Source organism: Musa acuminata, chromosome BXJ2-3 (assembly GCF_036884655.1).
Source record: "Musa acuminata AAA Group cultivar baxijiao chromosome BXJ2-3, Cavendish_Baxijiao_AAA, whole genome shotgun sequence".
Classification (NCBI taxonomy): domain Eukaryota; kingdom Viridiplantae; phylum Streptophyta; class Magnoliopsida; order Zingiberales; family Musaceae; genus Musa; species Musa acuminata.
This window is the reverse complement of record NC_088340.1, coordinates 631497-647366: the sequence shown is the minus strand read 5'-3', so window position 1 is coordinate 647366 and position 15870 is coordinate 631497. Positions and strand designations below refer to the sequence as shown.

The 15870-nt window shown below is 41.3% G+C and overlaps 3 protein-coding genes across 4 annotated transcripts; 2 read left to right on the top strand and 1 right to left on the bottom strand.

Moving 5' to 3' along the window:
- Positions 1-933: 933 nt before the first annotated feature.
- Positions 934-1899, bottom strand: LOC103977260 (36.4 kDa proline-rich protein-like). 2 transcript variants are annotated; one of them, XM_065097850.1, is made up of 2 exons: positions 1241-1899; positions 934-1146 (listed from the first exon to the last, which is right to left on the bottom strand). In XM_065097850.1, the coding sequence occupies exon 1, from the start codon at positions 1855-1857 to the stop codon at positions 1267-1269; it is 591 nt and encodes a 196-aa protein (XP_064953922.1). In that variant the 5' UTR covers positions 1858-1899; the 3' UTR covers positions 934-1146; positions 1241-1266. The 2 variants fall into 2 exon arrangements, with proteins under 2 accessions (XP_064953922.1, XP_064953921.1); XM_065097849.1 differs by having other exon boundaries at positions 934-1143.
- Positions 1900-7332: 5433 nt separating this feature from the next.
- Positions 7333-11503, top strand: LOC103975123 (ESCRT-related protein CHMP1). The gene is made up of 2 exons (XM_065097848.1): positions 7333-8099; positions 11290-11503. Exon 1 carries the CDS (start codon positions 7475-7477, stop codon positions 8084-8086), a length of 612 nt encoding a protein of 203 aa, XP_064953920.1. The 5' UTR covers positions 7333-7474; the 3' UTR covers positions 8087-8099; positions 11290-11503.
- Positions 11504-12946: 1443 nt separating this feature from the next.
- LOC135606714 ((R)-mandelonitrile lyase-like) lies at positions 12947-15073 on the top strand. The gene is made up of 2 exons (XM_065097842.1): positions 12947-13868; positions 13995-15073. The coding sequence occupies exons 1-2, from the start codon at positions 13037-13039 to the stop codon at positions 14927-14929; spliced, it is 1767 nt and encodes a 588-aa protein (XP_064953914.1). The 5' UTR covers positions 12947-13036; the 3' UTR covers positions 14930-15073.
- The last annotated feature ends 797 nt before the right edge of the window (positions 15074-15870 follow it).

The following is a 15870-nucleotide window of genomic DNA, read 5'->3' as shown; positions in this document are numbered from 1 at the left end:
ATGACTCCATTTCAATCGATCGTCCAATTTCAGATTTCTTTTTAGATAAATATATATATATATATATATAATAATCTTAATTGTCAAGGATATACATTTAATCAAATTCTATAAGGAGAAAAAAGCTTTTTTTGCAGAGTAAATATGCAAAACATCTAACCTTTTGTTTATGGTAGCCCTTTTAATCTCTCTTTCTTCATTTGTGTATAAAAGTAAAATATTCTGTGTTTTTGAATAAGCAAAGGGGTTTTTCCGGAAAGTTGCTGTGTGTCCTAATTTTACAATAAAATAACAATATAAACAAAAAAAATTCACGCCACATCTTTCCCGGATATCGAAGGCTAACGCCAATCTGCGGCACGGCCAGATCGACGGACGAGATTTCAGGATCTTCGAGTCGGGAATCGAACGGACGTGATCGAAAGCAAGCGTCTCTATGTTCAGTAGGTTTCATCTTATCGACTATTTTTGTTTGCCTACTAAAGACAGAGAATAATTTGAATTGTGAATATAACTAATAATCACGAAGTAATTTCATGAATATGGTGACCTATTAATTAATTTGATGAGATCGAAACAACATGACATGGAGACTATCGTATATCAACATGAGATAATATTCTCAAGGGTATTCTTGACAATGGAATATCGATCATTCAATATAATTAAGAGTCCCCGTACGTGATTTCAGATCTAATTTTTCTTTCTAAGTTCATTTATGTATCAAAGCTCGTGCTGACTCCAACAATAGAGTTCTGTCAAGGTTGCGAAGATATTATCATGTTTGGTCAGTAAAAACTCCTTTTTGGGGTCCATGATGAAACCCAGAAGAAATCAGTGATGAATGTGGCTGATGAGGTCCGGTAGCTCCGACACCGAACAGTGGAGAGTGCACTTAGGATTCAGCAAGAGCCAATACTTGCACTGGCAGCGTACAATCCACATCTCGACAACTCTTTATTGGATTCCATTACAACATCCTGAGGACACGAGGAAATGCATGCATGCATGCATGCATGCATTCCTTCACTCCGTTAACTGATGAAACCAACCACAAACACATTGCCACAAGAAGCTGCGTTAAAATAATCACACCTGCATCCATTACTCATCTGCTAGTAAGATACGATACTCTCTGTCGACCTGCTACATATCGAGAAGAAAAGCATATCAGAAGAAGGAAGAAAGAAGGTTCAGATGCTCGAGTGGTTTGGAATCTAAACAAGTGTAGAGTCTTAACTCGAGGTGAGGAAGCCGGACTCGGTTCTAATTAACGGTGCACGTGAAACCAGGAGGAGGAGTAATCCCGCACGTAATCAGCAGCTGCAGTGCCAGTGGCAGGTAGATGTTGATGTTGAGAAGCCTCAGCCTAATGCTGGTGCACAAGCATACTGCAGCCTCGAGCTCCAGGAGTCCTTGCAGCAACGGACAGCACTGATTCACCACCGGATCACCGATGACGACGCGCACGAGACCACCCAGCAGATCAACGCACGCGCCGATCCTGATGGTGTCCACGGGGCATGTCGTCGTCGACCCCGGCGCACCCGGAGAAGGAACGGAAGGATTGTTCCCCGGTGGGTTGGTACCCGGAGGCCCACCGATGCCCGGGGGAACCGTAACAGGCGGTCCTCCGATCACTGGCGGGAAGGTGAACGGCGGGTTACCGATGACCGGCGGCACTGTGATAGGTGGTCTTCCTGTGGGAGGGCCTCCAGGAGACCTAGGCCTGTGGTGTTTGGATCTAGGTGGCTTATGCATGGGAGGGGGGCAGTAGCCGCCGGAAACAATGGGCGCAGTGGAGTAGAGCAAGAGCATGAAGGCTATGAGGACGGCTGAGGTATTGGAGGAGTCCATTGCTGAGGGATCCACTCCCAGTGTTTGGTGTGGAAGGTTTCGAGAGTGAGAAACGTGACATATATAGCGTTTGAAGGGAATGCTCGACTAGGGTTCACGTGAAGAAGCCGATTAGTCCGGAGAGTGAGGCAACTGCACTGACAGTCTTGCAAGCTGGCCCAATCCATTAATACACTGTGGTTTTGCTTACATTCACAAGATGCCCGATCTTTTCTGCATTATGCATGCTAAGAGTGCATGGATTGGTGTCGAAGGAAACTACTTTACAGCATCCAAGGAAGCCAGAGATGGTCCTCATGGATGCAGATCTAGAGCGCGGTGTTAAAGCCTCGCCCATGCATCGAGCTGCACACAGCACTGCATTCACCAACGTCTCGAGTGTGGTTAGTAAGAGGCTTTTGACTCGGAAGAGAACTCGGGAGCAAAAAATGCAAGCAGCATGAGCTTTTTGGAGGTTCGGAATGGCGAGATGTCCACACTTGTAACAAGGCAATAATTATTTATCTTCTCCATGAACATACCCGAGGTTGCTCTGAGGTTTCCATGCATTAATGTAGCGTATCGCGCGGTAAAGACATGTTGGTTGTGGATCTGAAGAGAGACACGCCCTTGTCTCTATGTGAATGATTGATTCATGAAACAGCAGTTCTTGACAGCTTTGAGTGCATCACCGAACTAGCAAGTCTATGCTATATTTGTTGTTTAACTTGTGCGGCCTTCTGTAGGGTATCACCACACCAAAGAAGTTGAGTAAACAATAAGGCATCTGCGAAGCAGCAGAAACCTGTTTGCAACTCCTGAACACAACACAGCACTGTGTGTGTGTGTGTGTGTGAGAGAGAGAGAGAGAGAGAGAGAGAGAGAGAGAGAGAGGTGAGGAGGAGGATGGTGGGAGTTTCAGATTTGGTGCTTGCAAGTACGTGAGCTCGTGAGTCTTCTTCTTAGAGAGAGAGAGGTGAGGAGGAGGATGGTGGGAGTTTCAGATTTGGTGCTTGGAAGTACGTGAGCTCGTGACTCTTCTTCTTTTTGCTTGTCTACGCTTCAATGGCATGCGTTGGGGCCGCCCCCCCATGACTGAGGTGTTGCCAACAATGGGTTCCCAGTTCTGACCATTCCATGTGTCGTCCCCCACGACGTTCAGTCGTCGCGTTCCAATTCCTCTGTAGCTCTCATCCGATCAACCGAATCTTTGACCTAATGTGGAGAAAGAAATCGACCTACAATGCAAAATTGACATGTAAACTCCCTACCATTATTACCGGTCCACCTATTTAACTGTCACATCATCATTTTATAGAATAATTCCTTTAAAATAGGTAATAGTACATACAAATATTATGTGATAATAGTATACAAAGTAAAAAAAATTATAAATATAAAACATATGGTAATAGTATATAAATAAATTTATAATATGATAGTGGATAGTGGATAAAATTCTAAATATAATCTAAGAGCATTCAAATCCTTTTTAATATTATATTCGAGATAGAAAAAAATTTATCGGACTAACAAGGTTTAATAAACCCAAGATCTCTAAGATAAATCAAATTAAAATTGTCATACAAGCTACATATTCCATAGTGGTGCAAGAAACTTTTTTAAGAGAAATTAAGGATACTTAAAGGATTATTGATTGACTATGTTGCTTCTTATCATGTCACATTAGATACACAAAATATATCTCTACTCGAAGGATTAAGTTGTATTATTGTCAAGGATAATATAGCTCTAAATATAAATTATACAATATCTACATAACTCTCATCTCTCTTGAATCTTTAATCTTTCAAATATTTTTTTGCTTTTTCAATCTTGTTTTCAAGACAAATAGAACATTTATTAAATTTCTTTCTATTTATATTTTTGTGAGGAATCTCTCCTTAGGACACCACTGTTACGGGACATATGGCTAGTTAAGTTTGATGAATAATAATTTATCCTCTGCTACAACACTAAAAGATATCGAAACATCTCATGGCAATTAACATCACCATCGTGCACATCCATTTGATTATCTTGTCTCATCTCACTTATTACATTTATCTTACAATAATACGAATATTTATTTGTATGGTTCTTGTTTTTATAATAAGAATATCATGATATCTTTTGGTATTTAATAAGTATCATAGTCTATTTAATTTAATTTACATCCATATGTGAATCTTATGCCCACTACTTCAATAGATGATTATCTACTATATCTTCGTTGAATGTTTTATGATATATGTTTTCTTTGCACCTCAAGTTATATATTTTATCTACGTTTAAAAACTTTATTTAAAAACTTATAAAGACTTAGCCTTATGGATAATTAAGTCATTAACTACTTGAACCTAAATCATTAACTTAAATATTTAAAATAGACTATAGTAAGACGCATCAGCCGCTCTATTCATGAATAATATTTTCATACTCGAATCCGTTTCCATGACCATAAGTAGGTCATCTCTAATACTAATTTGTTATGACTCGTTTTCATTGAATAACTGATTGTTAACTCTATTGAGCATAAACTACTAGTAAAAAATAATTAAGCCTAATCTCATGGGATAACTAACTCATTAACTTATTGAGCCTAAACCATTGACTCAATAATCTTAAACCTAAGCTAACTATAACATATTTGGTAGGACTAAATTTGGGTATTACAATCTTCCTCGAGAGTTTAAAATCTTCATAGTCTAATATAGTTTGGATCGAATCTTCGTATAATACATCAGAAGCCAATTTAAGTGATAACTCTATGCTATAACATATCCTCTAGCCTCACTATCTATAGGTAATCCTTTGAGATCCCTCACGGTGTCCAATAATAAATTGACTATAATACTTATTTGTTATAACTCGACTTAATATAATAATTGATCTATTAACTTTGTTGAGCCTAAACATTAATCCAAAATATATCAACACTAATCATGGTATTACATTAATCATCGCATTATACTTTGATAGTACAAATAAATTAAAAAAATATTTTTTCTTAAATCTCATGATATTAAACACCTCAAAATTGTATAGCATACTCCTATATATAATTGTTTTACTGAAAAATAACACAGTCACATTGTTGAAACTAGACTTTACCCTTTGTTATGCTACCCAATTACTGTTGATTTAGTCATTTTCATTCCAAACATCTATATATCTCATAAATAGTTTTCTTACACTTATCAATCATTCTAAACAATTGTCTATCTCATATCTCATAAAGAACACTTTATATTATTGATAAGGGAATCTGACAGGTGGACAATCAAATAGTATATCATCACGAGCACTATGTGAACTCGGATGCATTATCAATTTGACACATAAACTAAATGATCTGTTAAATTAATATGATGTGTGATTATACTAATTAAAATGCCTTATAGTTAAACCAACTCTTGAGTAATGTCTGATAATCTCACACAACTATCACATGAATTAAACACTCTTTTTTTTTTTCTTCTAATTATCACTATAAATTATTATAAAAAGGTCTCAAGATCAATCTCCCTCTAGCTAATAATACAACTAAACTTTGAAACGTCTGAATCCTATTATTGACATGAGCATCGGATGAACTTTTGTTAGGCATTCTCCCAATATAATTTTGTAGAAAATTTAGTTGGACTTGATTGTATCTTCACATCTAGGTTCGATAGGTTTGGAATCATATTGAATGTGCATAATTAATAATTGTGCAAATAAATAATACATTAATAAGAAAAATAAGTCAATATTTATTTTTTTTAATATATTAAAAAAAGAACCAAGGCATGGTCAAAAGCGAGAGGAGATAAGGTGTGACTATAGATAAAGGGAGACGGAGCATGGCCAAGAGCAATCGAAGGCAAGAGGAGGTAAAGACATGATCAAAAGTTGAATAAGATTAATGTACGACAAATGATAGGCAAAGATGATATATGATTGATGATGAAAAGAAACGAGATACAATCAAGAGTGAAAGGAGATGAGGTATGAGTGAGAACGATCAAAAGTGAAGACAATGCATACCCACATGGTGGGTACATTGAGTTGAATTGATTGAGAAAATTTTAAAAATAATAACATTAATATTTAGTAGATATGTATCATACAGTAAAAAGTGAGTATGAAGAGCTATTCTAAATACATTATCCAAATGTTTTGATAATCTTATTTCTAATGTAACATTGCACTAAACTAAGTTGATTGTTCCCTTTATGTTCCATACTATTATATAGAGACATCTAAACATTAGGTATGAAAACATGACAGCAAATTTGTATAATAAGGGGGGGGGGGTGAGGCCACCAAAAGGCTTGTTAACAGTGGTTATATCATAATTATGCTTGACTTCTCTCCCATTCTTATTATTAGTTGATGCAATAAAATCACCATTTTCTGATTTTAAGATTACCATAGAGTTCTAATTAATGTGTAGGTTTATTATTAATTGGATATGTCGGTATTTTATTTTCCTAAGTTGGTTGGTTGTCCAATGTATCAAGTTGCTTCATGCAAGTTCATATCAAGAAATAAGTGAATTTGATAGAAATCCAATAACTAAATCAAGGTGTGCCCCATAAAAATCCCTAAAATGCTCATGTTAATAGAGCTGAAAAAAAAAATATATAGAATTAAAAAAATTATAGGCTTTAATGAGTCAATATAATTGAGACCTTTTATATATATAAGACTGATAATCATAAAGATTATATGAGAAATTATATTATGGAGTGATATTATGGGATTATCGAGTATTTCTCGAACATAACGAGTCATTCAAATTAATATTATCATGGTGATCACTTAGGACACTCGAGATTAATATATAGGGTTGAAGAACATTTGAACAAATATCGCGCTAATAATGACTCATTATTATGCTCCAATACATTACATTGAAAGTGTCAGGATATAACAATTGTCAATTGGCTTCATGTAGCTAAGATAAAGTCGAGGGCTCAACCCATCTTCACTGTATAGTCATGATGCTTAACAATGCATGATTTCAATCATACAAAGAATAAAGGTTGCTTCATGTTTTATATCAAAATTGTAAATCGATAGGGCCATAAATGAGAATATATATATATATATATATATATATATATATATACATATACATATACATATATATACATATACATATACATATACATATACATATACATATACATATACATATACATATACATATACATATACATATATACATTCATATATATATATATATATATATATATATATATATATATATATATATATATATATATATATATATATATATATATATATATATATATATATATATATATAAGTGATCTCTCGATCCGAAATCGAATCGAAAGGAAGAACAGTAAATGAGTTCTTAATCAGGTGATCACGATCGAACCGGTTCAGGTTTGCATTTGACTCGTAAATGGACCCAACATTGGGTTATAAGTTTTGAGTAGGGCTCGAGCGGAAACTGGGTTGAGTCCGTCTTGTCCATTTACCGTTTTGCCCCCATAGCTTGTTACCACCTCAGCCTTCCAACTCCGGTTTCTATGATCCAGCCCTTTGCCTCCTTTTCCTTCGCCTTCAGGAAACCCTAACCCGAGGTCTTCGTCGATCGATCGATTCCCTTGAAGCATCCGCCATGGGAAACACTGAGAAGCTGATGAACCAGATCATGGAGCTCAAGTTCACATCCAAGAGCCTGCAGAGGCAGGCGCGCAAGTGCGAGAAGGACGAGAAGGCCGAGAAGCTCAAGGTCAAGAAGGCGATCGAGAAGGGCAACATGGACGGCGCCCGGATCTACGCTGAGAATGCCATCCGCAAGCGCACGGAGCAGATGAACTACCTCCGCCTAGCCTCCCGCCTCGACGCCGTCGTCGCCCGTCTCGACACCCAGGCCAAGATGCAGGCCATCGGTAAGTCCATGGGCTCCATCGTCAAATCCCTCGACTCCGCTCTCGCCTCCGGCAACCTCCAGAAGATGTCCGAGACCATGGACCAGTTCGAGCGGCAGTTCGTCAACATGGAGGTCCAGGCTGAGTTCATGGAGGGCGCCATGGCCGGATCCACCAGCCTCTCCACCCCCGAGACCGAGGTCAACAGCCTTATGCAGCAGGTTGCGGACGATTATGGCCTTGAGGTCTCCGTCGGGCTTCCGCAGGCCGCATCACATGCCATCCCTGCCAAGGAGAAGGAGAAGGTCGATGAGGATGACCTCTCGAGACGCCTCGCAGAACTCAAGGCCAGGGGTTAGTAGTTCTCACAAGGTGACCTCTCTCTCTCTCTCTCTCTCTCTCTCTCTCTCTATATATATATATATATATATATATATATATATATATATATATACACACACACACGCGCGCACACACACGCGCGCACACACATTGTGTTTGTTTTACTGTAACTTACCTCTTCTTTTACTCGGGAATCTAAAGTGCCACTAATCATTTTTTATGCATTGATGTTTGATACTCGCTGGACGCCAGTTGGTGCTTTCTGATTCTTCCTATTAGGTTTAGGTTGTTCCCAGTGGATTCTTGCTCTCAAATTTGAAGTTGGAAATACTTCTATTGTCATCTCGTTGGCCTATCTCTCACCCTAGTTCATGTACTTCAAATTGATTAGTAACAGCCCCTGCACAACTTGGAACTAAATTTGTCTGCAGAAGTAGATCATAACAGAAAGGCACAGCGGTCTTAGCAAACTGATATATGCAAATAGTGGATTATGGGTGTTTGGGAAAAAAATGAAGATTAAAAAGGGAAAAAAGAGTTAACTAGGAGCGCAATCGAGTTCTGCAGAACCTTGCATGTTGTCTTAAGTGACATTAATTTCGAATCTTTTGATAATCTTGTTTCTAATGTAACATTGCACTAATTTAAGTAGCTTGTTCCCTTTATATTTCTTTTAGTGTTGCATGAACACATCTAAACATCAAAGATGAAACCACCTACAGTGCATGAAAGCAAATGACACTTGGAAAGCATAATTTATTTTCTTATTCTGTATAATAAGGGGGTGAGGCCTTGTTATAGTTTGTTATCAGTGGTCTGTATCGGAATCATGCTTGACTTTTCTTTCGTTCTTATTTTTGGTTGATGAAATCTTAGATAATAGGGCATGACTACTACTGATTTGAATGGTATGGTGGGGTTCTAATTGATGCGTGGGTCCATTATCAAGTGCATATATCAGTTTCTGTTTTTGCAACTAAAAGAAGGTCCTCACAAGACACTTAATGGATGCTTTTTAGTCATTAAGCTTTTTCTAAATGGGTCACCTAGAGTTTGAATTATAAATGAACAACAATTGGAAATTAGGATTTTCACAAAGGATAATGATGATCAAAATCTGGATTTCATTTAAATTGACATACCAACATTTAGTGTGGGTCAGCACTTTCCAGACCATTGAAAAAGGAGAGAGGGGTGGGGGTGGGAGGAGGACGAAGAAGAAGAAGAGAAGAAAGTGGAGAAGTAGAAGGCAAAGGAGGGGGCATAAGAGAAGGCGTATAGGTAGGAGGAGGAAGCGACAACTCGACCAAAAGGAGGTGGTCGTGGCAGTGACACTTGGGGCTGGTGGAGGTGGTGTTGATGTGGTGGGGAGAGAGAGAGAGAGAGAGAGAGAATGACATGAAAATGGATACTTGTGACGGCTGTCAAAAATAAATAAATGGTGTCTGTACCAGATGATATGATCGCATGGTTTTGTTTGTTATCAATTTGTATATCATGTAGTAAGTCTGGTATGGTGCTGGGTGGTATGGCCCATATTGGACCATACTGGACGTAATCGCCATTTCGCTTCCGATTGGTTGTCAAATCGGACATTCTGGTACAATAAAAGCAGTGTTTTAAACAAAGATGGTGCTGAGTTATTATATTTTGCTGAAAATTGTGATTAAGTTTGATTATAATCAATCATGTATGACCTAATGCAAAACATATAAAGTCTGTGTTTTCATTGTCGACCCCAATTCATAGAATATTTAATGGATGATTGTGTTGAGATAGAAGATGTATATCTTACAACTGTCGGCGCATAATTTTGTTCACTAGATAACAAGAGAGTAAATGCTTAACAATAACAATATGCATGTTGAATCAGTAAACATTAATTCGAAGAGCCACCTGTCAATCTTAGGCACTGAGTTATAAGAGGTGATTTGTCACTAGAAGCAAGAAAGGTCCCTAACAAGTGGAGGGTTGATGGTAAAAAATATCAAGGGGAAGATTTTTGTTAAGTGGTGGGCTCAATATTCATGATGGTATTAAGCTTATTTGTCTTCTTTTGTTTGGAATGTCTTGGGAGGGGATATTGTCTTAAAACAATTTGGTCAGACATCAACTAGACCGTGTACTTGGAAGATTATATAGGTTTTAGATATGTTGATGTAGAGCTCAAGATGGTTTCTTTCTTTAGGTTGCCTTTGCATAACATCATGATAGGTCGATTACGGGAAACAAAGTTCAGACTTGTAAAAGTGGGAACTTCTACAGTGACTATTTTTGCCAAAAGTGTTCAGACTTAAATGTTGTTTTGTCAATATAGTGGGAATTTTATGGTGACTATTTCTACCAATTATGTAAAGTCATAGTAAGAATATAAGGTAGGCACCATATCACTAATTAAGATATTCGTCTTACTGGCACTTATATTTGCTCCTGCAAAAGGTGGACTCCAAAGTTGGCACAATCATCTTTATTGTGCTAAAATGATAGTATTGTGAGTATCATGTCTCCGAGTATCACTGAGTGAGTATTGTGCCAATCACACGTTCGTGAATTCGACCAGTTTCAAGTAGTACATTCATGTTACATAAATTTGTGTATTCAATTGGCATAATGGCAATATATTGATATGTGAGTAGTTGTCTACCATGTCAGTAATGAATTCTGATGCGACTATATGTAGCATAGGTTCTAAGCAGTTCACTTGTAATCCTCCTCACATCTGATACATCTGCCAAGTTCTTCATCAGTCAATGTGGTAATTATGTTTCATGTTAAACCCACCAGAAAAGAGGGGCTTCCTAGAATTGTGATTTAAATGAAAGTATCCTAGTGTGGTATGTTATTAGTTTTTTCCCCCTTACTGTAAGAAAGCAACAAACAGAACAGATTAGACAGATCTCTGATTTGTTGATCCTTTTTCTTATCCATTATGTTATGATGTTTTGCTGAAGAATCATAAATTATATTGAAAAAAAAGAAAAAGTCTATATGATGAATAGATGCTATGTGTGTGTATGGATTAAATACATAGACACATTTTACATGAACATGTGGCTTAATTCCTTGTTGTATAATTTCCAACTGGAATCATAATATAGCCAGCCATCTCCAGAGTAAAATCATACTTTGTTATGACATGCATATCAGGTTGCCAAATTAGAAAGGTGAGCAGAAGTGATCCTTTAGTGCATAATGATTTGTTCACCTCATTCATTTTCAGGAGTTGGACGCGTCCTGCTGAAATCTATTTACAGGCAGGCCCTTCATCTATGATATATGCTGGAGAGTTGCTAAATAATTGTTGTTGGTGGTGTTGTATATATATATATATATATATATATATATCAGGGCACCTGTGGCAGATGTACGTTGTTATTGTTGACTTGTAGACCTCTATGTATTTATGGAACTCTGAAATCCGTGATTGCATGTTATTATCGTGTCCTGTATTTTTGAAGGCAGGGAGGGGGGAAGAAAGTTGATGCACAATACTCTTTCTTCTTGGGGGGGGGGGGGGAGGGGGGGGGGGATAAATAGCCTATTTAGATGAACCGGATCACACCAGAAAAATTTTCAGGGTTGATGTGGCGTCATGCGACCCTGATGCATGGGGTCTGCTAGACCACATCAGCTCTGAAAGACTGGGAAATTTTTATTCTAAAAATTCATTATGATTTAAATTGATATTTAAACAAATCATTATGATTTTATTGTTCTTTTGAGAAGAAAAAAAGAGACGAGAAGTTGGAATAAGACCATAAACAAGGTTCAATGTAAGCCCCTTACCCCCTGAAAATTTGTGTGTTTCCTAGTACCTACCTACCACCTAAGCTAGACAAGCCTGAAACTTGAGTTGTAGAGAAAGCCCTTCTGCAGTTCAACATTCTCCTACCTCATCATCATTTAGGTCAGGCTTTCTTTGAAATATACCTACCTACCTACCTAGTCATGGAGAAGATGACTTTTGGTAGCCAGCCAATAAGTCTATTACGCCTACGAAAACAAATATTTTTTTGGAATCCAAATTTCTGTGGTACCCATTATTCAATTTTTTAAGTCCTTCAAAAAAGACTTTGATTAACTACTTGTTTGTGCAATTAAACTGCACATGAACTTCAAAATTATTCACATCATGATTCATGCAATATTCCCTCCTATCCTATTGTGGTTAATGCCGAGGTGGTAAATCTCTATCTATCTATATATCAGTGTCAACAACATGTCAAGTGTCTATATCGATGAACAATAATTTAGTCCCTAATCCGATACTAATACCAATAAATTGGCTACTGGGACTCGAGCAATGGAATGGAACTCCCATGTTTCTCTTGTTTAGGAGAAACATAATAATCCAATTCATGTCCTGTAACTACGCCCAACATACCAATCCAAAAACTCATGCTGACCATCCACATGATCTTATGAACCGGTAGATCATATCCAAACCTACGACTCGTTGATTTACCGGTGTTTGGAACCCAATTCAGGTTTGTTTTCACATCTCTTTTTTTCACGCTATCATATATATATATATATATATATATATATATATATATATATATATATAATATGTCAAACAATGATATGGATGTTTTATGCCATCAGAAAGAAGAAAAAAAAGAGTTAAAATGTAAATATTTGCATAAGCATAGTAAAAGGAATAATCGTATAAGGATAAGAAATGGTTTGATGGGTTTAATTGGATCACTGAGATTTACCTTAAGTTGCTTGTTATGAGCCCTTGCAAGTTTGATTCCTGGTTACGTGGCCGATACCACGCCTGACAGGGTTAGTTTGGTCATTTCTTGCTCATTTAATTACAACCGCCTCGACCGCCATCTCTCCGTCGGCCTTCGCTCCCCAGCATTTCCAAGAACGATAGGCCACTTCGACTTCGACCGAAACCTCCCTGCTTCCTCGCTCCTCCTCCTTCTCTCTTTCTCCCCTAAGCATTCCCTTTCAAGAAAATGGGCAGGAAACCCTCCCTCCCCATCGCAGCCCTTCTCCTCTTCCTCTCTCTGCCTTCACTCCAAGGTATGCCCCGGCTCCAATCTCCTTGGCTTGTGTTCCGATCCCATCGGTGGTTTCTTGGGTTCTTGATTGATCCCATTGTGGTTTCTCCGCTTGCAGGTTACGCGGGCTTCACCTGCGACGCCACCGTGTTCCCGAAGGAGGCCGAGTACGACTACATCATCGTCGGCGGCGGCACTGCTGGCTGCCCCCTCGCCGCCACCCTCTCCGAATCACACCGCGTCCTCGTCCTCGAGCGTGGGGGCGCCCCGGGCGAGTTCCCTTCCCTGGCGGGCCAAGATGGGTTCCTCCGGACCCTGGTGGACACGGACGCCCGGGACTCGCCCGCCCAGCCCTTCACCTCCGACGAGGGCGTCCCCAACGCCCGCGGCCGCGTTCTCGGCGGCAGCAGCGCCATCAACGCCGGATTCTACAGCCGCGCCCATCCGTCCTTCTTCGACGGCGGCGACGCCGGCGGCACGGTCGCCGCATGGAACATTGGCCTGGTGAACGAGTCGTTCGAGTGGGTCGAACGGGAGGTGGCCTTCCGCCCGGTGCTCCGGAGTTGGCAGGCGGCGGTCCGCGATGGGCTGCTCGAGGCAGGCGCGACGCCCTACAACGGATTCACCGTCGAGCACGTGGTGGGCACCAAGATCGGCGCCGCCACCTTCGATTCCCACGGCCGCCGCCACAGCGCCGCCGACCTCCTCAGGTTCGCCAACCCCACCAACATAAAGGTGGCGATCCGGGCCACCGTCCACCGGATCTTGCTCAACCCAGTCTTGCCCGGTTCTCTCTCTCTCTCTCTCTCTGGAAGCTATCGATGCCCGTCTAATCTCGCTAGCATGGTTCTTGGCCGTAGATACTGGTTTGGCTCTTGTGATCAACCTTCATCACCTCCATGTACCCTTTTAGGTTCGAGCGGACGATCGCGGCCCAAGGACCAGGTGATGGCGGCCGGAGTGGTGTACCGCGACGGCATGGGGCGCCACCACCGCGCGAAGACCCGCCCGGGAGGCGAGGTGATCCTCTCGGCCGGAGCCCTCGGCAGCCCCCAGCTGCTGCTGCTCAGCGGCATCGGGCCGCGGCCATACCTGTCGGCGTGGGGCATCCCGGTGGCCCTCCACCACCCGAGCGTGGGGCGGCACATGTACGACAATCCCCGTAATAGTATCTCCTTCATTCCCGCCGTCCCCGTCGACAACTCCCTCATCCAGGTCGTCGGGATCCCGGGCGCCGACGCCTCCTTCGTCGAGGCCGTGTCGAACATAGTCACCTTCCACTCCCCGGCCCCCTCCGTCTTCCTCCACCAGTCCGCTTCCCCTCTCTTCGTGACCGTCGCCACCCTCATGGAGAAGGTCCCCGGCCCCGCGTCCGAGGGCTCCCTCCGGCTCGCCTCCCTCGACGCCAGGGACAACCCCCTGGTCCGATTCAACTACTTCTCCAGGCCGGAGGACCTGGCGCGGTGCGTGGCCGGGGTGCGGCGGCTCGGGGACGTCCTCTACGGTAGGTCGATGAAGGAGTTCCGGGCGGGAGCCACAGGGTTGCGGGGAGGGAGGGCGGGGCGGAGGGACACCCGGTTCGTGGGCCCAGCGCTTCCGGCCAACATGTCGGACGACGCCGCGGTGGCGGCGTTCTGTAGGAGGACGGTGTCGACGCTCTGGCACTACCACGGCGGGTGCGCGTCGGGGAAGGTGGTGGACGGGGACTTCCGGGTGATGGGGGCGGCGGCTCTCCGGGTGGTGGATGGCTCGACCTTCAGGGTCTCGCCGGGGACCAATCCCCAAGCCACCGTGATGATGATGGGCAGGTACGTGGGGCTGAAGATGTTGCAGGAGAGGGAGGAATAGGTGGCCGAATGCATGAAGAGACGCAGTGAGAAATGGTACGAAGTCATCATCCATCTGCAAACTGTGCTTGTCCTGTGTTCTGCATGCTTTTTACCCACACAATACCTGTATAATTTGCAGGGATGTATCACTTTTGTTTCTTCCTTCATGCATTCCTCTCGGATACCATTACTGCCTGAAACCATTCACCGGCCAATAATATACTCGGGATTCATGTATATACAACTCTAATTGACTTGCCGTGCATTGTCTACTTCTTACGTACGTACAAGGAACTATCTCCCTAACTTGTCAGGTGGAAAGATTTCATTAGTTTCAGTGGTAATGAAGTACATGCGTCATGAACAACTTCCTGCATTGATATTTGATTAATCCGAATTTTAGCTGAATTATTATGTTCATTATGTCCGATTATTTCTTGAACAATGTTCAGATTGTGCTCTGTGTGTGTGTGTCTCCAGATTATAAGCAAAACCATTTTAACTAGGGTTTCAAGGGGAGGAGGAGGTAAACATACCTAAAAGGGTAGAGCTTCCGATATCCCAATAATAACATGAGAAAGCAAGGAGAAGACTTTGTCTGTCCACACGTCGTACTACCATCACCATCAAGCTTCTGACGAGATCTGCATGCAAAAGGCCAAGATAGTAGATTTAAGGGATTAACCACTAAACATATGCTTTTAAGCCGCCATTACTTCCTCGGTGGGAGAAAGCTCCGTCTCCTGCATGGCTTTCAGTTGAACTCATCACTAGAACAGAAGGCTTTTGGGATAGGCAACCAACCTCCCCTTAGCACAGCCAGAAGCGGCATCTCTCTCTCTCTCTCTCTCTCTCTCTCTCTCTCTCTTCTTTTATAACCATCCTACTTGCCGTTGCACTTTTAATCCCCACCTCCCAGAACTTACATGCAGAGAGCAAAGGAGAAAAAGGAAGGGTGAA

What these genes read in the sequence shown, in the direction of transcription:
- LOC103977260 (XM_065097850.1), bottom strand. Translation starts at nt 1,857, where the DNA reads ATGGACTCCTCCAATACCTCAGCCGTCCTCATAGCCTTCATGCTCTTG.
- LOC135606714 (XM_065097842.1), top strand. Translation starts at nt 13,037, where the DNA reads ATGGGCAGGAAACCCTCCCTCCCCATCGCAGCCCTTCTCCTCTTCCTC. An exon ending in GCTCAACCCAGTCTTGCCCG is followed by an intron (nt 13,869 to 13,994) that starts GTTCTCTCTCTC and finishes GTACCCTTTTAG; the next exon opens with GTTCGAGCGGACGATCGCGG.
- LOC103975123 (XM_065097848.1), top strand. Translation starts at nt 7,475, where the DNA reads ATGGGAAACACTGAGAAGCTGATGAACCAGATCATGGAGCTCAAGTTC.